The sequence below is a fragment of the Ochotona princeps genome, chromosome 12 (assembly GCF_030435755.1).
Source record: "Ochotona princeps isolate mOchPri1 chromosome 12, mOchPri1.hap1, whole genome shotgun sequence".
NCBI classification, from domain to species: Eukaryota; Metazoa; Chordata; class Mammalia; order Lagomorpha; family Ochotonidae; genus Ochotona; species Ochotona princeps.
The window spans coordinates 2,351,795-2,374,074 of record NC_080843.1 but is presented as its reverse complement, the minus strand read 5'-3'; the positions used below and the strand labels follow the sequence as shown (position 1 = coordinate 2,374,074).

Below are 22,280 nucleotides of genomic sequence, written 5' to 3'. Positions count from 1 at the left end.
TCGAAATAAAGAAGCTAAAACTGAAAAGCTTATACAACACTAAACTGAAACTTGAGCCACCACAGTGAGCACCAGGGCAGTTTGCTGCATTTGCAGCAGGAAAGTAGGAGTTAATTCAGGAAGAATGGGAATGCAATGTTAAAAAAAATCCGAGCCTGGCCGTGCAGTGAGAGCTGAGAGTGTCACCCCTGCACAGCGTCCCACGATTATCCGCATACCTTTGACTTGCTATTGCTGTCGATGAGCTGGTTTTCATGTGCTGTCCCGCTGATTTCTCCATTGTGTTAAATTCTCATTTCTCAGCTTAACAAATCTAATGGCTTCTGCCAAATAATCTAAATTGTTAGTTTACAAGATCTGTGTTTTTTTAATAATACATATTTATTAAAAATTCAAATACAGAAATAAAAGCACAATATCCCACCCAGTATACAGACAGCCACATAAATCCCCATCCCTCTAATCCCATTCCCCAGAGGTTATCACTGTGAACAAGTTAAAGTATATCCTTTGAAACATTTTCCTTTGTATATACAAGTATATATAAACACACATAAATGCACTTTTGCCTTTTACAAAAATGAAATCATGTAAATGTACATATTAATCTTCAATTTCTATCTTCATTCATTCAATATACAGAAAATTCACAACAAATCTGATTATCAGTCCTCTTGGGTTCGTTTTCCATTATATAAAATTCATATTCAAGCATCAATTACAAAACTCTTGATAATATACTTCCTGCCATCTTTGAGTCTCATCTCTAACCACTCCAGTATGAAAAGACTGGAACATAAATGACCTTAAATTCTTCCTGAAACAAAGGCAGTACAATCAAACAAACACACTAGGAACACACTCTGTCATTCCTAGATTTTGGCCTTTTCACTTTGTGTTACATTCTGCCTGGACTTTTCCATCTGGCAAGTCCCTAATTCTTCCAACAATCGGCTTAAAAATGATCTCTAAAAGACAAGACTTCCCAACTTTTTTCAAGACATAATCACTTCTCTATTTACTCCTATACTTTATAGCTAGCTTCTTAATTGTACTTATCTCACAGTACTGCAGTAATTCATTTACATGTTTTGAGTTACCTTTCCATCCAAAGGATCTGATGGAGTGTTTATCTTGGAGCAGGTACTCAGTAATTTAACTGTTGATGAACCAATGCTTTAGGAACATTTGCTGAGTACCTACTATGCACAGAACCATATCCCAAGCATGGAAAGAAACTTACCATTTTGTCCTAAGGAACTTACCATTTTCCTACTATTTCCCCTGGGTGGATGGGGGAGGGACAGAACACATTTATTATAAGACCACATATTGCTTCTGACATATAGTTGGTTTCAAAAATCTTTAGTCATTTGCCTCAAATTCATTTAGGAACAAGCATTGCATAATCAAATAAATCACAAAATAACGGGTAGTTTGTCCAGCAGGTCTGTTAAATGTGCCACAGAGCCTACCAGATCACAATTCTCTGTCCCAGCAGGGGAACTCTCACTTATTCAGCCTGCAAATTAGAACACTGAGATGATATTATGCTGGGAAATTCCTAACACATCAAGAGGACATAATTAGTCCTTTTATAATTTCTCCTTCCTAGAGGAAAATTAGATCAAGATCTGTGTTGTAAAAGATGAGTCCAACAGAGCATGCGAGCATGTAGCCATACTTGTGGGTGCTTCCGATTCCGGTGGGAGCGCTTGGGCTATGGCATGGGTCGGCATTCACTCCTGTCCTCAACCACTCTCTTGCCTTTACTTTTTTGTATCTTCCTTTCTTCTCTTTTAAACAATGGTTAAAATAAAAATTGCCTGCCAATATTCACTGCAGGTGATTTCCACATTTTTCTGTAATGCCAAACTCACTTCCTATTCAAGAACTGGAGGGTTCATATAAACATAGCTGACTCATGTTTTAAAATAAATTTCTTGTCCTTTTCACTGGTCTCTGGTAGAGAATAATTCTTCTAGCTATGTGCAATGCCGCTTCTTCTCATTACTTTCTTCATTTTCTAAGCCCTAACTTAATAAATCCCAATGAAAATTGGAGGGCATGATTAACAGTCCACAGTGTGTTTTCATGGGCAGACTTTCAGTGAGGTGAGTTGTTCTTGTGTAAGTGTAGTCATCCTCCACATTTCGTTTCGACCATCAGCATTTCCTTCTCCATTCATTGCTCACACCTGTTTTTAAAAACTATTTATTTTTTTTTTATTGGAAGGGTAGTATACAGAGAGAGAAGAGGAGAGACAGAGAGGAAGAGCTTCCGTCCGATGGCTCACTCCCCAAGTGAGTGCAACGGCTGGAGCTGAGCCGATCCGAAGGCAGGAGTAGGAGCTCTTCTAGGTCTCCTATGCGGGTGCAGGGTCCCAAGGTTTTTTTTGGGCCATCCTCAACCGCTGTCCCAGGCCACACACAGGGAGCTGGATGGGAAGCAGGGCTGTCAGGATTAGAACATGTGACCATATGGGATCCCGACACGTGCAAGGCGAGGACTTTAACCACTGTGCTATCACGCCGGGCCCTGCTCACACCAATTTTTAATACCCTTCCTAAAAGACCTTTCTGATTCTGCTGCTCCATCAGAAACCTGCTTGCTTTATTGCCTTAGCAGAATGAAGCCCCTTCACATTTTGCGTAGTTTCCAGGTTGATGTAATGTTTATGTAGTTCCTACCGTCCATTCTGGACAAATCTAAAAATGTAGGAGAGTTAGGTAACTGGGATATTGCACATGTTGGTAAGGATTTTCTTAGCATGAAACAGATAAACCGACTGGTGAATCTGTATGATAGAATGCAATCATGTTTTGTTCTACATAGTTCTTTTTAGAATAGATTTATCATTATTTATTTTTATTGGAAAATCAAATATATGGGGGGAGGAGAGACAGAGAGGAACATCCTCTGTTTGTTGATTCATTACCCAAAAGGCCGCAATGACCAGAGCTGAGCCGATCTGAAGCCAGGAGCCAGGAGCCTCTTCCAGGTGTCCCATGCGGGTGCAAGCCCCCAAGGTTTGGGCCATCCTTGACTGCTTTTCCAGGCCAGTTGGGCGCCAACATGGGATTCTGGCATGTGTAAGGCGAGGACTTTAGCAGCTAGGCTACCATGCTGTGCCCTGTTCTACATATTTCTTTTTTACATGTATTCTCTAAACTTCATTTTGCATAATGATAGCAGTTTTCTAATGAAATAGCTTGAATTGATTGCTCATCAGGAATCACCATAATCCACGAAATCCAATAATCCAGTTTAGTGTAATCCATTGGGTGCCTTTATCTCTCTCTCTGTCTCCCCCCCCCCCCCACACACACACATATCTAGTCATGCCCTCAAGCCATGTGCATTGGGGCTTTTGTGCCTGAGGTACTGTCCTGGGAACATTCTGCCCTCCTTGCTGATTGTCGTCTCCAGCCGGGCGTGCTGGTGGATGCTCATTTCTTCCTGTCTTCTGTGTGTTCTATCAGATTGTTTGTTCTGAGACTCAGCAGCTGCTGTGCCATTTCACATTTTCTTGTTCCGTGTTTCATTGCTTCCCCGATGTCATGTCAGTCCCTTAATTTGAAGCGACGTCACCTGCCTATTTTCTTTCAACTCTTTCATCCTTTAATCTAATAGCCAGAAGCCTATCTTGACAGTCAGCTGTGGTCTAAGCTATAGCTTCCAGCATATTAAATGCTCCCACAAAGCTAAATCTTTTTTATCCAAAATAATAAAACTAACAATATTTCTTAGAGCTTAGGGCCTACATATCATTATTCTATGTGATACCCTATCGTAAGCTCCTTTTTTCAGAAACTTGGATCTATAATTATAATACAGAAATATGTTTGATGATTTGAAAATGCGCAACAATGGTCTACAGCAGCTACACTTCAAACAGAGCAGACAAAAACTTAGAGCAATATTTAACCACAGGTTGGTGGAAATAATGGACATGATTTAATACTTATAATAAATTGGCATTTGTTAGGCCTGAATATATAATAAATAATGCACCTTCCAGGAAGGAGGAGATAGAATTATTTAATAAATGGTGCTGGATAATGTGGGTATTATTTTTTCAACAATGTGAGTAGGGAGGGAGGCATGAGTTATTTAAGATTTTCCTAAAAGATTTCCCAAAGTGTGCAGTCTTTCCCCCTGTAAGTATCTGTGCATTTCCCCAAGTGAAGTTGTAGCCATGGGCTTGGCAGAGCCATGGGATCCGAGTTCTCCTGGGGCATTTTGGAGCTCTGGGAATCATAGGGAATTGTTTTGTAAGCCATGGCCTCATCTTTCAGCTAGATGAATGCATTTATTGTGAAAAAGGGCATTTACTTATATATCTTCTTAAATAAACTAGAATATACGGTGCTTATTTATTTTCCCTGTTTCTATTTTAAAGGAACTTTAAATGGCAGTGACTCTCAGTTTTATACCACAATTTCTCTCTAGCACTTCCTTAGGGTAATACACATAAGTATGGCCAAATATCAACCACCTCCACTTTTACATTAATATTCATACTAATAAATATTATATTAACAATTAATATTACATCAATAATATGTTTATTAATACATCTCATATTAAATACAAATAACTTTGTAATATGCAATGTTATTAAAAATAAAAAGTTTTCTTGGAAATTTTTTTTCTTGGCGCACTTATTAGCTTAATACTTTCTTTTAAAAAAAGATGTATTTATTTCTATTGGAAAGGCAGTTTTACAGAAAGAAGGAGAGACAGAGAGAAAGACCTTCCATCTGCTGGTTCACTCCTCAAGTGCCTACCAGGACTGGAACTGAGCCAGTCTGAAGCCAAGAGCCAGGAGCTTCCTCTGGGTCTCCCACGTGGGTGCAGGGTCCCACGGCTTCGGGCCATCCTCCCTTTGCTTCTCAGGCCATAAACAGGGAGCTGGATGGGGAGTGGAGCAGATAGGACACGGACCGGTGCCCATGTTGATCCCACCACATGGAAGGCAAGGATTTAGATGCTAGGCTATTGTGCTGGGTGCAATACTTTGGTTTTTAAGATAACATATTTTTAATTCACATTATAGCCAAAGGCTGAATTATGTATGGCAGACCCGCAGCAGACGTCATACTGAAGAAGATAAAGCTGAAAGTGTTTCCCTCAGCTCTGGATCAAGTCAAGGATATCCATTTTACCACTCTTATTCAATGTACCTTTGAAAATCTGACCATGAATACGTAAGGACAAGAAAGAAAGGGCCTCAAAATTAGGAGAAAGTAAAAATATCCATGTTTGCGAGTGATGACCTGGTATTGCACATGGGAAAACCTAAAACTCTGCAAAAAGCTCCAAGAATTGATCAACATGTTCCATAAAATTGCAGATTACAAAATGAATAAATAGAAATGTTTTACAATAATAGTGAATTGTTAAAAGAGAAATCAAAAGACATATCCCATTCACAAGAGCCATTAAAAAAGTCAAACATTTAGGGATAAATACAACCAAAGCAGTAAAAGATATATAATGAAAAGTATAATGAAAATTACAAAACATTGATGAAAGATATCATCCAGCTGGCTCCGAGTGGAAGAATTGACATTGTTAAAGTGTCAATAGTATCTAAAGCAACCTACAGATTCAGTGCAATCCCAATCAAAACACTAGTAACACTCAGCACAGAATCACACAGCACAATCTTCGAATTCATGAAGGATCACAGAACACCCAGAATAGCGAAAGCGATTCTGAAGGAGCAAAAGTGAAACTGGGTTTTAAAGTCTACTGAGAAGTTACAGTATGACACGATAATACTTAAGGCAGGCACATGGATGGATGGAGCAGACAGAGAATGGGAATTAATCCTCACACCTGCAGCCACCCTACCATCCTCTGAAGAAGGCACAGTCTTTCCAATAAGCTGTGCTGGTAAAACTGGATATGTATACATGGAAGAAGAAAATTAGATCCCTACATCTCACAATGAAAAAAATAAACTAAGTATTGATCAAAAGCCTGTATTTAAGACCCGAGATTGTAGAAATATTCGAAGAAAATATAGAGGGAACTATTGAGAACAATAGTGTAGGTAATGGCTTCTGGGAAGACCTCTAACAGAGGTAACAATAGTGAGATGGACCTATTGGGACTATGGCAAACTCAGCATCTTGGGCATAGGAAAGAAAAGAGTCAAAGTGAAGAGACAAGTGACAAAGTATTTGCAAGCTACTTATTTGACAAATGATTGAGACTCAGAGTATCTTAGTAACCAATAAAAGCCAACCCATCTGGTGAAAAAATGGGCAAAGGAATAAATTGGTTATTTTCAAAATAAGAAATACTAATGTTTAACAATATATAATAACGTAACATATTTGAGTGAAATTGATATTTGATTATTACTTACAGCATTTATACTCCTGTGCTTGTTGAATTCTTTTTTCCCCTAAAAATAGGGGACAGCAAATTACCTCTAGGAACAAAAATAAACTTGGCCCCCTTCCCTGAGACTACCCCATTTTATTTACTTATTTGTTTAGATATTCATTACCAAGTTGATGAGGCTGCAGACCCATGAGGGCCTCCGATTAAGGTGGAGGGGGTTGGGGTGGGGGAAGCTGGTGAGATGAATGTTTCAGTTCCCTCCGTGGAATACATTGCTCATTGCTGCCAGCTCATGCCGTTGACTTAGAGGCCCTGATGTGGGGAACAGTGGTCTTGATAGTTCTGGGATGCTGTCATTTTCATTACAGCAGGGCTGAGGCACTTTCTAGAACCTGTCCGCTGTCTGTGTCTACCTCAGTGTGGCCACAGACATGTGTACTTGTTGTAGAGCCTGGCTTAGTGTTCAGCTTGTCCTGCTTTCTGTCTTTGCTTTGGAACTTGGCTTTCTCTGCTGGCTTAGATGAGCTGGCTGTCTTGTCTGTATCTGGGTGGGCTGGGCATTCTTCCATGAGAGTCTGCAGCCAAGGCGGCTCAGTCCAGCATCGTGGGCTCCGGGCTTGGACCACACATCCATGTGATTTTCCTTGATGTTGGGAACAAGTGCAGTGGTCTGCTTGGAGGTCCCCTAAGATACCTCCCCTGAGCACTCCTTAGACTTACTCTCAAGGCCTGGCATGTCCCCTGCACCAGCCTTGTTGAATTCTTCATTGAGTGGAGGATTGTCTCTGACTCCCCTGGCTGAGAGGTCAGCCTGGAGATATGTTTGGGAAAAGGAGGGAGATTATCTACACCACAATTTTCTGCAGTATTTCTTTCTTAGAGTTTTATTGTATTTATTTTGCGGGTAGAGAAAGAAGAAGGGAGAAGGAGAAAGAGAGAGAGAGAGATTGAGAGAGATTGAGATTTCATCTGTTGCTCTACTCCCCAAATGGCCATAATCACCAACGCTGTGCTAGTCTGAAGCCAGGAACCCAGACATTCCTCTGGTCCCCACGTGGTTGGGCCATGTTTCACTGCTTTCCCAGGTGCATTATCAGGGAGCTAGAGTAAAAATGGAACAGCTGGTTCTTTAAACATCACCCATGTACGATGATGGCGTTGCAAGCAGCAGCTTAACCTTCCGTGCCACAGTGCTACCCTCTGTGGTGTTTCTTTAAAATAGGCCGTGTTAGATTCCACTCAAAGCTACTGAGGCAGAGCATGGAGAGGTGGGACTGAGCAGCATCCTAAAAGGGAAGAAAGATCCAGAATACAAGTTTTGGTTTGGGGGGGGTAGAAAACTAGTGTAGCAATGGTTTATAAACAGATTCAGAGTGAAGAAGTTGTTTCAAGTTCACGTTGGGGGAGACAATAAAAAATTGAAAAGATCTGAAGCAGAAACGCCTGTTTTAAACAATCCTCATGTCTTTCTTGGATGTCCTGCTGTTGGCATTGTTCCTGGGGAGGGAGATCTGTGAGCGGCATTACTGTGCGGATAGACATTCCTGTCGCGTTGATAACAGGGTTCCCGCGCTTGCTTGTGCTTCTCTTCCTGACTGTCATACAAATGAGATCAGGTAGAAACTGAGATTTCTGAAAGCACTACCAGCTCTGTGCATACGCATTTTCAGAAGTCTTCACATTGACGTTTCCAGTGTCATGCCGAGAAAAACAAACCTACTTGATTTTTATTATTCATTGCAGCTTTTAAATTTAGAAATAAAAATATGCTTACAGACAATATGCTCAAATAATACAGAGAACTCCAAGTACTTTCCAGCCCCAAGCTTACTAGTTGCTAATATTTTCTTTTTTGTTTGATTACTTGGTTATTTATTTATGTATTTATTTATTTATTTTAAGACAATTATTTTTATTGTTGATGAGTTTTACATAGTTGATTAGGGTGCCAAGAGTCGAGGGCTACAGGAAGGTGGGTGAGACCATTATTCCACATTCTCTCTTTTTTTTTCCTTTCTATACCTGGGGAAAGAGGGAAGGTTAGGAGGAAGCCACACCCAGCCTTCCAACCGCTTCCATATCCTAGGATGGAGGACAGCCACCTGATGCCATCCCAGGGTCCCTGATGTGGGGCAAGCTCCGAGGGTCCTGCTCAAGAGGTTTTGACAGTTCAACAGCTCTGAATTACTGCCAACCTTGCCAAGCATGGTGAAATCTCTCCAGAATCCATGGGCTGACATAGTCCATCTTCAACTCTCTGTTTGCCCAGATATTCACTGCCAATGCTTGGCTGGGGTAGTTGTTAAATTTGTTCTGTCCTCCATCCTCTGTTACGGTACCAGGTGTCCTCTGCAGGCTCCGATGGACTGCCATATCCTCCATGTGCACCTGGGTATGCTGTCCACTGCTCCGTCTAAGCCACTGAGGAGGCCCAGCAATGAAACATCCACTCCATGGTAAGACCATGGAACCTGCAGTTCTCTCCATGTTTGGGGTTCTGAGTCCAGCAATTCAGTTGGGGAAATCCCCCAAGAAACTTCATCTGAGGTGATCCCAGACCTGATTCTTCTGTGTGGTTGCCAATACAGGGTCTGGTACAGTCCATCATACACACTGGTAGTTGCAGTTGCTGGGTCAGTTCTGTCTCCAGGCCTGTCTTCTACACAAACCAATGGGGGTTGGAGCCCAGTCAGATCCTGCCCACCACACATTCAGCTCTCATGCAAACCAGTGGGAACTGCAGCCTTGTTGGAGCGACCCACAATAACCCCCACCAAGACCGTACCTTGCATTGGTTCAATGCTTGCCAGTATGCACAGCAGACTGGTCTATTCTGTCCCACATCCCATACATGTCAATGGGCATTGAAGCCTCGTTCAACCCAAACAGCCCCACTATCCATCCCACACACATGCTGGTGGGTGCCACTTTCTGTCTAGCCATGCCTGCCCCAGTCCTGGTTCTCAGGCTAATAAGTCAGAGTGGCAACTCAAGAGGGAGGTGCCCACTGTTTCCTTCCTGGGCCCACTCCCATTCCTGGATTTTTCACTCTCCAGGTGGTTCTGCAGTTTGGCTTGACAGAATTAGCCTTCTGTGCCAGCATCTGCCAGCTGATGCTGCGGCAAACCCCAGCCAATGCATACCCACTCTGGCTTATGCATACACCAGTAGGAACAGTCAAAGCAGCCTGGCTTTCCCCTGATCCAGCTCACATGAGGCCGACAGGTTGAGGGGGGCATTGCCAGACTGTGCCTTAGTGCCCAGCCAGTACACGTGAGACCCTTCCTGACCACCATTCCCTGTAGTTGCTAATATTTTCTATGTAGGATTTATCCTTCCATTTTTCTAAAAGAAAGATTTGTCTTACAGGACTTAAAACTGTCACAAAATTCAGACCCCACATTACGTTTTATTTTACTGTTCCTTTGTTCATTTCAAATGTCACTTTTTTTGTGGTCACAATGAGCCAGTGTCAACGAGAGACTGAGTGAGAGGAGATCTGGTTGGCCGCACACTTCACTGCCCACACCAACGAAATCATCTCCATTATTTAATTATCATGCCTAAATCATGGGGACGCCACCAAGTGTAATGCTGGGTTTGGCTGTAGTTGGTGAGCATGGGAGCCAGCCACCCAGGCTCCTAAGGCCCCAGCCATTTTAGTCCCAGCTTGGCGCTGACAACTGAAGAGCTAAGAGTGGAATTTTGGTTTGAAGAATCAGGGTGTGACACCGCCCCCACCCCCACCCCCTGCAGATGGCTCCCTGACAGAAGCCAGAGGCGTACACAAGCGAGATGGCGCCAGGCAGGAACACAGTACACAGACGCCTCTGCTTTACTGCTCTGTCCCGAGGCTGTTTCCCGGGCACTTTGTCACAACAGAAAGCTGCAGTGTGGTAAGACTGTTTTGATGTACTGGCAATCTGAATCCTGTTATTACAAGGGTGCCAGGAACCCCTGTCTTTCTAGAGAAAGTATTCACAAGTAAATCTGAGTAATGTCCCATGAGATATTTTGAGGGTACCAAAATGACTCTCGGCTCATGTTGTGACTATGAGATTCGGGTTAAGTACACAGACCGTGGAGTGGATGGCTAACTGAATGGTTTAAGACCCCCGGCCTTAACCACATCACAATGTGTACATACAGTTCCTGAATCCTGCTGCAGATTCCTGCTTCTAGCAATGCAGACCCTGGAAAGCAGCAGCAATGGCTAATATAACTGAGTTCTTGCCTGTGGGTAGCCTGGATTGAATTCCTAGCTCCCAGCCTCAGCCTCAGCCCAGCTCTGGCCATGGCAGGCTTAGGGGGAGGGAACTAGTGGACAGATCTGTCCCACCTGTGTGTCTGACTGCTTGGCCCTCTGCCTGTCAGGTAGATGGGAAAAACAACAACCAAATTCCCCTCTGAGGAGTCCTGTAGCTGCACAAGGGCCCTGTGGGTCGCGTGCCACAAGGCCTGTCAGCGCCTCCATTGTTTTGTTAGTAAAATAGTGCTCATCATAGTTAACTGTGCTGTAAGATGTGATGAAAGAATTACATATTATATTTAAAATGCTTAAGCAGTGTTAGACCCTAAGTATTTTGAAAGATATTTAATGTGTGTTGCTTTTGTGAAAAAAATGCTTCTTTTAAGGATCAAAGTTGTTCTGTATATATGAGTTATTATACAAATGACATTTTCTTCACTCTATCCTAATACGTAGGTACCTTTTACATTTTAAGGTTTAGATCATTGGCAGAGTCGTGTAATTTAGCTTACAGTTCTCTCTGTGTGTATACAGACATATAAACACATGTTGTTGGTAGTTGATTTCTCATTTCATTAGTAGTTGATTTTTTTCTTCTTGAAGCCTTTGTTCATGGTGACAAGGGAACAAATCAATGAATACCTGGTGTTGGTGCTAATGAATTTGAGTCTAAAAACAGTCTGTCTGTGCAGAATAAAGAGAATGTTTCAGCGACACCCCCCATTTCTCTCTAAGCTGGGGTGCAGGGTGCATCTGTCGGAAGGGGGACACAGTGCTCCTCTGTGCCTCTGGTGCAGGAGGGCCTGCCTGAGGGTCTCGGAGGACAGTCCTTTCCACTGGTCCAGGGGTTGGAGGCAGGCAGAGCTCCTGCATGTTGAGGGTTGGAGATACCCTTCTCCGTCCTGGAGAGCCAGCAGTGTGGAGAGTTGTGAAGCAGTTCTTTTCTGTGTTAAAAATCCAGTGGTATAAGCTTACAACACAGCGGACAGTGTTGAGCACAAAGGCAATCAATATTGAACCCCGATGCCCGCCATTCTGCTTTGCCTGCTACGTTTTGCCTTACCCCCCTTTCCCTAATAAATCAGATGCTCATCTTTCAGGAAAATGCCACTATGTTTGCATTGCTTCAGTTTTAAACTTAAATCCAACATTTACAGTAGGCGTTGGATACAGAGGTTGTAAGTGGTAGTTTGGGTGTCCATGTCCCACATTGGATGGTCTGGGTTGCATCCCAGCTAATCCACTTCTGATCCAGCGTGCTGCTCATCACCCTGGAAGGCAGCAGGTCACCTCTCGGTACACTGAGTACGTGCCAGCCATAGGGGACCTAGGTGGATTGCTGTCTCCTGGGCTCAGCCTGGCTCAGCCTGGCTCGGCTCTAGCAGGTAGGGGCATTTGTGGAATGGACCAGCAAGCGGAAGACTCTGTCTGCCTGTCTGCCCAGCTTTCAAATAAAATAACTATTAATCAGATGTCTTAAAGTCCCTAGTTAAAAAATGACATGTAGTAATCAGAAAGTTTAAAGGAAATTTAGAATAAAACATACAATGTGGGTGCTATGGTATTATGGAGTTTGCTTGTGCATTTTACTAACCATGTGCCTGGATGGGTCTCATTTAATTGTCACAGTACTTCATGAAATCACTCCTCTGTTAGATTATGATTCTGTTGACAGAAAAGTGAAGCGTACAATTGGGAACTTTCTCTGTGTGGCCAGGCATCTGTCTGTTCCCAAACCAAAGAATATGAAGCCTGATTCCTAGCGTGTGCAACCCACTGCCTGGTACACAGAGCATCCTGCACAGAAATCTGACCTTGCCCACTATTGCTGTTGCATAATACTGCCCACCTCCTGTGGTGCTGTCACTCTGTTGCAAGTCCATTCACAGTGAACAATCTTGTTTGCTAAAAGAATAAAAAATGCTGGGGGGGAAACAGTTTCCTATTTTTCTGAGTAAACCATTGGACAATCTGTGTAGTGAGCTTTTCAGCAACAAGGTATGAAGCAGCAAGGATGCGTGCAGCTGAGTCTGCAGACAGGAAGAGGCAGAGCTCGGGCCAGAAAGGACGTGTGTCTGTCCCGCACAGCATGTGCAGCAGAGCGCCTCAGAACATCCCAGGGAGCAGAGGAGCAGAGCGCCCTGTGTTGGGTGACAGCTGACCCTGAAACTTTCCCCTTTGAGGACTGTTTGATGACTACCAAACATTACCAGAATGTGGGCTAGAAATAAGTTCAGCCTTTGAGTGCAGACCGAAGAATCTCAAAAGAGAATCCCTGGGTGAATGAATGTATGTGGCCATGCTTCTCTTTATGAATTGCTTTCTGGGACTGGATAGGATCAAGCTGGTTGTGTACGCCAGGAAGCCAGGACAGGCCTTGCTCCTGGGTAGGGTGAATGGGAGGGAGGAGTAGATTCCTCAGACAGAAGATGCTTGGATTTAAGGAATGGATTCATGGAAGTGCTATTCAAATGAAAACGTTGGTCAACTTTCAGCTGCGCATTTGTTTTGTTAATGGGTGTGCTATGGGCACTACTAATTTGCCTGTAACGCTTTGTGAGAGTGGCCAAACCTTTGCTGAGGACTGAAGGGACTAATGGAGGTTATAGTGCAAACTGTAAACTTTATTCCCTTAAGCCAGTGGGTCCTAAGGAACTAGGAAGATTCAGTGTCCTTATGCCTGCGTGAGCCTTACATAGCAGTTTCCTTCTTTGAGTTTTATTTTTTGTTCAACAAAGGATGTCAAAATGTGGATACTGGAAAGTACTCTCAATCGTCAAAGTGTGTTCCATTTCTCACTAGTTTGGGGGCTGTAAGTAGCTCATTATGTGGTCAGGGAAGAACAGTCTCATTCCTGGAGGCGTGGAGTGCTGTCAGAGGGTGACCAGTCCCTGGCTGCCACTTGCAGGGCTGTCCAGATTCCATTTGCAAAGGAGAGGCTACACAGCGGGGATTTGCTCTGGACTGGGAGACACAGGAGCCCTAACTCTGTCCTTCTCTGTTCTTTCTCAGTACTTCGGCTGCTGAAAGAGGGGGCGGACCCACACGCTGTCCTGTCTTCCGGAGGGTCTCTACTCCACCTGGTAAGAGCTTCAGTGATTGGTGTTACCTTAAGATGGGGTTTCATGCGGGGCTGGCAACATTGTGGCGAAATGTCCATCTGAGCGATCAGAAATGATGTGCTTCAGAGGGACAGACTCCAATACTTAGCTGCATCCATGATTAACTCTGCAGTGCAGCTTGCAGTTGCCATAAAACAAAGGCAAGTAGGCCTTGTCCGGAAGAAAATGCTTGCAAGAAATGAGTTCAGTCACGGTGGTTCTGTTGTACACTGGTGGGCGGCCCTCTGTCTCTCCCTGTACAGTTCCTCTATTGTTAAATGCCATTTTGCTCTACCCTGTGTGACCTGGCTCATGGAAGTGTGAATCAAATCTACCCTCTATTCTTTTTTTTTTTTTTTAATGTTGTGTTATTTAAAAGGCTGAATAACAAAAAGAGCTGGCTCACTCTCCCAAACTGCTGCAAAATCCAAGTCTCAGGCTGAGGCCAGAGGCAAGGGTCTCCAAGTTGGGTCCTCATCAGCTGCTTCCCAGGTACAATGATAGGAAGCTTGACTGGAAGTGCCAGCAGTCAGCTTGCAGGTGTCTGAATGCTGGCATCCCTTGGCCCACCACTCTGCCTCCTACTGTCTCTTATTTTGGAAACAAGAGATAGTTAAGTGAATAAATAAGTGAATACCTGGGAATCTTTTTTTTTAGAAATTGAATTATTTTTATTGGAAAGGCAAATTTACAGAGAGAAAAGGAGAGACAGAAAGATTTTCCATCTGCTGGTTCACTCCCCAAGTAGCTGCGATGACAGGAGATGAGTCGATCTGAAGTCAGGAGCTAGGAGCTTCTGCCAGTTCTCCCTTGAAGGTGCAGGGTCCCAAGGCTTTGGGCTGTCCTCAACTGCTTTCCGAGGCCACAGCAGGGAGCTGGATGGGAACTAGAGCAGCCAGGACATGAACCAGTGCCCATATGGAATCCTGGCACATGCAAGGCAAGAACTTTAACCATTAGGCTGCCGTGCCAGGCCTATCTGACTCTAATTTTAATTAATGACACTAATTTGTTGTTAAAGGAAGTAGAAACTGCAGGCAGATATGTGGCCTAAAGGCCACGATGCTGTTTTAGATGCCAACATAGCATACTGGAGTGACCTAGTTTGCTTCTCAGCTCTGAATCCTGGGGTGGTGGCTAGTGGTGGCTGTAGTGTTGGTGTCCTTGCCAACCGTGTAGGACACCTGGTCAGTGTTCTTGCGTTCGGCCCCGTCTTGGGGCTACCATGGGCGTTTGGGGAGCAGATCAGTGGGTGACAGGTCCTGTGTGTCTGCTTGCTGCCTCTTGAGTAAAATATTGAAAGATACATTAATAACGTAATAAAAGAGGAAGTGGTACCCATTAAACTTTCAAGAAATTGGGGATGCAAGTCATCATATTCTAAATCAGCGGAACAGAAAACTTAAACTGTTGAAGCGGAGTTTGCACAACACTCTAGCTGGTTTTTGCCTGCATTGGAAAGGCATTTCCAGATTAAACTTTGCTATTTCTGGTGTGCTTGATTATGAAACATGTCCATTTCATACTTAGATTATTACAGGATTTATAAAACATGGTAAAGAGCCATACCTCCCGGTCATTACCTCCTGGATTTCCTTCTAGACTGTGCCATAGAGGGAGATGACATGAAGAGCCTTCTGTCTCTGCAGTCAGGAGTTCCCCTTTGTGGTCCCAGCATGGCTCAGCAGGAGGTTCAGCAGTTGCCTGCTGGCATCTTGTACTGAGGACAGAGTTTCCCATGCAGGGCAGGCTGTTGTTGCTATCACAAGGATAGTATTACTTCTGAATATTTGTCATGTGCATTTGTGTGAGTTGTGGACAGAGAGGTTAGAGGCAGCGAGAGGAGGAGAGGGTAGGAGAAGGTGAGAAAGCTGGACCGGGCCAGCACTTCCGCACGTGCACATGTAACCGGACTGACTTCTGACAAGCGCCTGTCCCCTCTGCGTCGTTCTCACTTGTGCCTCCGGTGCTTGCTTTGCCTGCGTGTAACTCCATCCCTCACAGCTGCCACACTGTCACACTCCATCACTGCTTGTCCACTCAGGGACACATGCACAGTCCTGCCCATGTCTGCATTGTGATTGGTCGCCAGGTTCTAGTCCACATGCCGGTGACTCACCTCCAGTCACTCCCTCCTGGTCTCTGCTCCACCTACGGTGGTCACAGCTGCTCCTGAAAAGTGGGCCTGGAGACCTCGTGCTTCGGCTTCTTACTTCCTGTCTACCTCTCTCTGAAGCCATTGGCCTACTTGGTCACTTGCTTTGAGTGGGTCTCTGTGTAGATGTCATTTAACCCCACTGCTTTGCCCAGCATCCTCTAGACAAAACGGTAACCCACTGCTCTCACTCACCGTCGGCTCCACTTCCATCCCTTTGTCTGTTTTCCCATGCTTTATTACACAATTGCTGCCAAAAAGGCTGTAGGTTCACATGACTACTTTCTGTTTACTAGAATGCCAGCCTATGAGAGCAAGGACTTGGCTTGGATACTTCTGTATTTACATTTTGCAGGAGTTAGCCAGACATGCGGAAGATGCTCAGTAGACTTGTTGAATGGATATTTAATTAATGTTTTCACTTACCTAGTTAATATCTAATGGATATTAGAGAGAAAGGTGCAAAAAATACATTCTGTGCCCACATTGAGTTTGGTTTCCCAAGAGAATCAGAAAACTATTGAGTGCAGCATATCTGGAAGCAGAGTGAGCCAGGCAGGGATATCAGGACAGGACTACTATTAGCCACCTTTGGGCCGGGTACAAAGCCTTTCCTCTCTCCTGCGAAGCAGAGTGAGCCAGGCAGGGATATCAGTACAGGACCACTCTTAGCCACCTTTGGGCCGGGTACAAAGCCTTTCCTCTCTCCTGCGAAGCAGAGTGAGCCAGGCAGGGATATCAGTACAGGACCACTCTTAGCCACCTTTGGGCCGGGTACAAAGCCTTTCCTCTCTCCTGCGAAGCAGAGTGAGCCAGGCAGGGATATCAGTACAGGACCACTCTTAGCCACCTTTGGGCCGGGTACAAAGCCTTTCCTCTCTCCTGCGAAGCAGAGTGAGTCAGCCAGGGATATCAGGACAGGACCACTCTTAGCCACCTTTGGGTCGGATACAAAGCTTTTTCTCTCTCCTGTCAAACCTACCCTTTTGTCCAGCTCACAAGAGATGGTCTTTGCTTCTTTATACATCTTGATACAGTGATTTGTAATTCATGGTGTGTACCTTCCTGAATGTGCTAGCCTGAAATGTCAAAAACTGCTGCTGTGTTTACCACTTAGTGCATGTCCAGCAGGTGCTGCATAGAGCACCCTCGGTGTGTGATAACTGGATGAATGAGTGCCACTTAACTGAGAGCAAGTAACAGTAGAGCAGCAATATCTAGGGGCAGTGAAGTCACAAGAAAAGATGGAGTGTGACTGGGGGAAGGAAGATGTGGGAGGCACTCTTCTAATCCCTGTTGATGGTGTTTTGTGTCATATAAAGGACATGCGTCTGAGACAAAGTTAGGGTGAGTGGAGGAGAGGAGAGGAAGCCTGGTGGCAGCCAAAGAACTGAGGTTCGGTGCTGCAATCCTCTCTTCCTGGACTTCCTGAGTAAATAAAAACAAATGAAAAATTGCAGGTTGCCAGAGAAACAAAATTACAGGGTTTTAAAATGCATTAGGTACTGGAAAAGGCAATTTAGCTATCTAAAATGTCAAGTGAGAGGCGCATGGCTGTTTACCCACCTCTCAGGCCTGTGTTCTGAAGCCCTAATTACACGTCCTCAGACTCAGAGCTCAGAGCGAAAGGCAGCGTGGGCTTGTGCAGGGCCTTGGGGTCGAACTGCAGAAACGGTGAGATTAGCTGAGTGTGGATGTGTCACACCATTAGCATTCATTCAGGACAGCATTCCAAGTGTTGGTCTCCCTAAGACAGTTCTCAGAAAGGACAAAAAAGTTGGGGATTAAACATCCCTTCAGGATTTAGGTAAATACTTGCATTTTAAAAATTATATCTTTATCTTCTTCCTTTTAAATAGTCACATGTCAAACATTTGACAGATGTAGGGTTCCATGATAGATGAAACATCATGGCCTAAAGGAATGATATCTACACCCAGCAACTTAGTCTCCTGTGGATAATATAGAAGAAATCGCAAACATGATTTTTCTGAAAAGTCATGTGTAGGCAGTGAAAACAAGACTTATGTGAACATCCCATAATGCTATGCATTAACATCATCCTTAATAAATGAACGATTGATAAGCACCCAAATGGCCTACAATGTTTTGACGTGGAGTTGGAAGCAACCACATGGGATGTAACCCCCTGATGGGTTCTTTGTTTCACTGAGCCAATTCCAGTGTTGACCTCATGACATTGAAACAATAAAATGCCTGTAGTGGCTAAAATATGGAGTTATGGCAGATACGGAATTATGTCGAAGACCTAATGATGACCCAAGGGCAGTTTGGGGAAGGTGCATGCAGTGCAGCCCGAGGGGGCTTGGCAGACAGAAAAACAGACCATTTTTTTTCCAATAACTGACACCATATCTTGAGAGCAGAATAGAAACTTTCTTGAAACTGATTCCAGTTGGAGGGGGCAGGGCAGTCTTTTCAGTTTTACCATTTCCTTTGTGTGTTGTTTAACACAAAATAACAAGACATGGATATTTCATGTAATAGAAGAAACTACTAAAATAACAAGAATTACATTTTTATTAGAAGGTTACATTTTAAATGCTTTGCTTATGAGAAAATCTGTTGCTCTGATCAAAGATGCTCCTTCAACTTTACTGTGAATTTCCTTAACTTCTCAAGTGGTACCGGAAGCAGAGATAATTACCAGCTGGCCACGATAGGAGAAAACAGTATCTTCAAAATTCAATAGAACGTTTTGTATTTTGACAGGAGGCCGATCATCATGGTGCCAGAGCAGTTCCTTCAAAAAAATGTCTTCCTGTTTTAAAGAACAGAAATAGTAGGTGTGCGGAAGCTGCCAAAGCAGCTAACCCTGACCCTGGTCGGCCAGCCTGAGGCATCTGGCGGTTGATCCTGTGGCTCAGCCTTCTGTGCTTCCCCAGGACAAAAGATCAAGCCCTGCACGAAAACTCATCCCAGAAGAACTCTCCAGGGGCAGTTCTTGCGGTGTGTCTGGGGGGCCCGATGCGTCATGGTACAGCAGGAAGCAGAGGGAAAGAGATGGGCTATGTCTGTGAGAATTAGATGGCTCTGAGGTCTGAGGGGAATGGCTATAAGGAGCTCAGGATGCTGGAGTGGGTAACGGTGACTGTGTGCTGGGAATAGGCTCTCTCAGCTTTCCCCCATGGTGTGACTTAGTTTTCAAACTCCTGCAACTTTCTGAAAGCCAGTGTCACTTTTTGAGTGCCACAGCATCTGTAACTGGGAGGGCTGCAGTCTGGGATTTTAGATCATTAGGGCGGTATCTAGATGTGCCTGGAGCAGATGCTGAGAGCTGGGCCTGCGTTGGAGCAGACGCTGAAAGCTGGGCCTGCGTTGGAGCAGACACACTGCGACCTGGGCCTGCGTTGGAGCAGACGCTGGGACCTGGGCCTGCGTTGGAGCAGACGCTGGGACCTGGGCCTGCGTTGGAGTAGACGCTGGGACCTGGGCCTGCGTTGTGAGTGGATTTTTAGCAGGACTACCTGCATACAGGGTTTAATGTTAAAAGGGCAGTTGAAAATGAGATTGTGATGATTCTTGAAATGTTTCCAGAAGCCCAAGAGACTGGCTTTTCCATTTTTGAGTGCATGCACCACACAGGCCTGATTATTCCAATATCAGCTGATAAAAAATGGAGGGTGGGACATTACCATCTAGACTTGGTTATTGTCAGTTCTTACGCCTCTGCAACCAGGAAGCCCCATTTACTAGGAATGGAATCTTGCTTGGGAGGACAAAGCATTGCCTGTAGACTCCTTAGGTAATTCTCTGCCTCTTCTCCCATCATGTTCTTCACTTGTACAGATTCTTTCCAGGAGAAACCTTAGTGATGCCCAAGACAGGTGTTCCTTTAGGTATTATCACCCTAAAACTCACTCTCTTAAAATGACTTCCTCAGTTCTAACAGTTACGTTATCAGCCAGATGGACCGAACTGCTCCTGCATGGACAAATGGCGATTGGATTGTTCCTCCTGGTTGCTCACCCTCTCCGTTTTATTGCTCTCCATGCTGTCCAGGCAGGGGCTGGCCTTACCCACTGGAGCTCTAACCTGGCTGCATTAACCCCTTAAATGTCAGCCATCGCTTTAAAAAGGGCTCTTGGTTCATTGAACCTGTCCTCTGGGTTGTGTAACACTGGGCCCAGGATAGGTCTCCTGTAGGTATGTGTCTAATTTATGGATGTATGAATGTCTCAGCACAGCCCCAAGTCTTCCAAGAGTAGCTCCTGTGATGAACTGCGAATCCGATTGTCTCTTTCTTGTCCTGGTATAAGCTACTGTCTCCTGTGACTTTGTAGAAAACTATGCATGCTTGACCAAAGAGCCCACATTGCTGAACTGCCTTCCCAGATTCTCAGGGATAATTACGGAGTCATTTAAATGTGAATATGCATCGCCCAGGGCAGTGCCTGCAGTGCAGTGTCCCCAGGAACCTTTCACCAGCCCTCAAAGCCATTCACTGTGAGGGGTGACTCTTCCAAGGATGTTAACATTCTTGGCTGCTTATTGCTGATGCTTTGGAATCACTTTACTCCTGGTCTGCTCATACTCAGGTCAGTTGGCCAGACTTCAGATAGAAAGGCTGGGTAGAGTGCAAGGCACGGTATTCAGGAGACTTAGCTAGGGGAGGTGTCTGGAGAAAAACAGGCAACGCAAAAGGACCTTAAGGAGAGAACAGCCCTTGTGTGTGTTGTTGAGGCTTGAGAAGGGGGTTGTGAGCCTCGGCTTGTGACTCCAGCCCAGGCTGAACTGGGCAGCTTCCTGCATCCATGTCAAATACAAAGGACTGCACAGAAATTGCAGTGATGTCAGAAATTTTTTGAAATGAGGACAAATTTGAAATACATTTGCTAATGATGCCAAGAGATCAGTCCTGTTTCTCTCTGTGGAAATGTTTTTGAACCACTGAGAATCCACAAAGGACAAGGAAGTGAGACTGCCACTAATCCATCACTTTCCCTCCTCCCAACTGCCCAAATGTCGAGCAGCTCACATATAGAGAAAAATAAGTCTATTTAAATGGAGATAGCTATGAAGATAAAGCTATAATCGTAATTTAGTAGGGCTATACATAGTACATGATATTCATGCCATAATCAATCCAGCAGCAAAACTGAATGTTATCCCAGTAGCTCTAATTTCCTTACCATGATTGCTCCGTAATCAAAACAAAAAACGTGAAAAACAAGCTCTAACACCACAATGTGTACACATTGGGAAATTGAACTTTGCAGCAGGTTCAGCCCTCATGTGAGAAAAGCAAGGTAATTTCCTTGCGTGAACCATGAAATTTGGTGAGTGAGGTTTAAATATTTGAGTTGATTCTTTTACTTTTTGGAGTAGCATACTCACTAGCCAACCGGTAGAACAATACTGGTGCCAAGACGGAAACAAAAGTGGATTTTCAGGTTGAAATTGTCTTTGTCATTTGGTTTCTCAGGTCTTTGGTCTATATGGAGTTTGCACATTGAGAAATACTGTTTTTGTTCAGAAATATTTTGTAGCTGTTGAAAGAACACAGTGCCTGAGAAGCTGTGAGCTGCTGATGCTGTGTTGAAAGTGTTGCTAGTTGTACCATTAACGGCATGAGCAGCCCCAGCAAACAGACCATCACCTGCTCTGTGTGGTCAGCTCCAGGAAGCAGCATGGATATCCAGTCACGGTGTAGGAGCTTGCAGAGCCGGGAGGACTATGCTGATGACACTGGCAGGTGATGACAGTGGCGTCCAGGACGGAAGGCAGTTGACACTTCAAGTAGGCTGGAGAATCCAATTCTGGTGGTCCCTCCTCTGTTGAGGGTGCTGAAATTGGACACAGAGCTATTTATCAGGGTTCCCAAGACACCAAAGGAGAGAGTGGTCGCCAGGTTGGAAGCTGAGGATGTACACAGTGAATTTAGGAATTAGGACATTAACCTGAACATCCAGCGATTCTTTGGGAAGGGGGGGATTCACTTTATTAGTATTTTAGTTTTATTTTTTTAACAGATTCAATGTGGTGATCTATGAAATTCTAATGATTATAGAAGACTTCATCTACAAGCTCAGAAGATGCCCGGGCTGTCAGGGTTCTGGGGGATGTTGATGTTAGCTGCACCACAGAGGCTGTGCAAACTCCATATAGACCAAAGACCTGAGATAGTGTCTGTAGGGACAGCACCTTCCATTGAGATATTCTGGACATTTCCAGATGAGGAAAATTTGTTTACAAAGGTCTGGGTTCCAAAGGCTTGGTGGGAAAGAGGCTGATGGCTTCCTGGCATTCAGGAAGCGTGTGACACACAATCCCTCGGAGACTGTGCCACGATGGGCTTCGGGCTCTGGGGACCCAGCTTGGTACTCTCAGTGCCATTTTTGATAAGAGGCCTCACATTTTTGTGTTGCACAGGGCACCTCTCCAGCTGTGTCCCTAC

The 22,280-nt window shown here is 44.5% G+C and overlaps 1 protein-coding gene across 2 annotated transcripts in view; it reads left to right on the top strand.

Annotated features, from left to right (window-relative positions):
- MYO16 (myosin XVI) overlaps positions 1-22,280 on the top strand; it is a 375,466-nt gene that overhangs the window by 5,165 nt on the left and 348,021 nt on the right. Inside the window, exon 2 of one of the 2 annotated variants that reach the window (XM_058670587.1) lies at positions 13,619-13,689. The exons of the other annotated variant lie outside the window; for it this stretch is intronic. Within the exon in view, the coding sequence (XP_058526570.1) occupies positions 13,619-13,689 (71 nt within the window). The remainder of the gene's footprint in view (positions 1-13,618; positions 13,690-22,280) is intronic. 2 annotated transcript variants of the gene reach the window in all.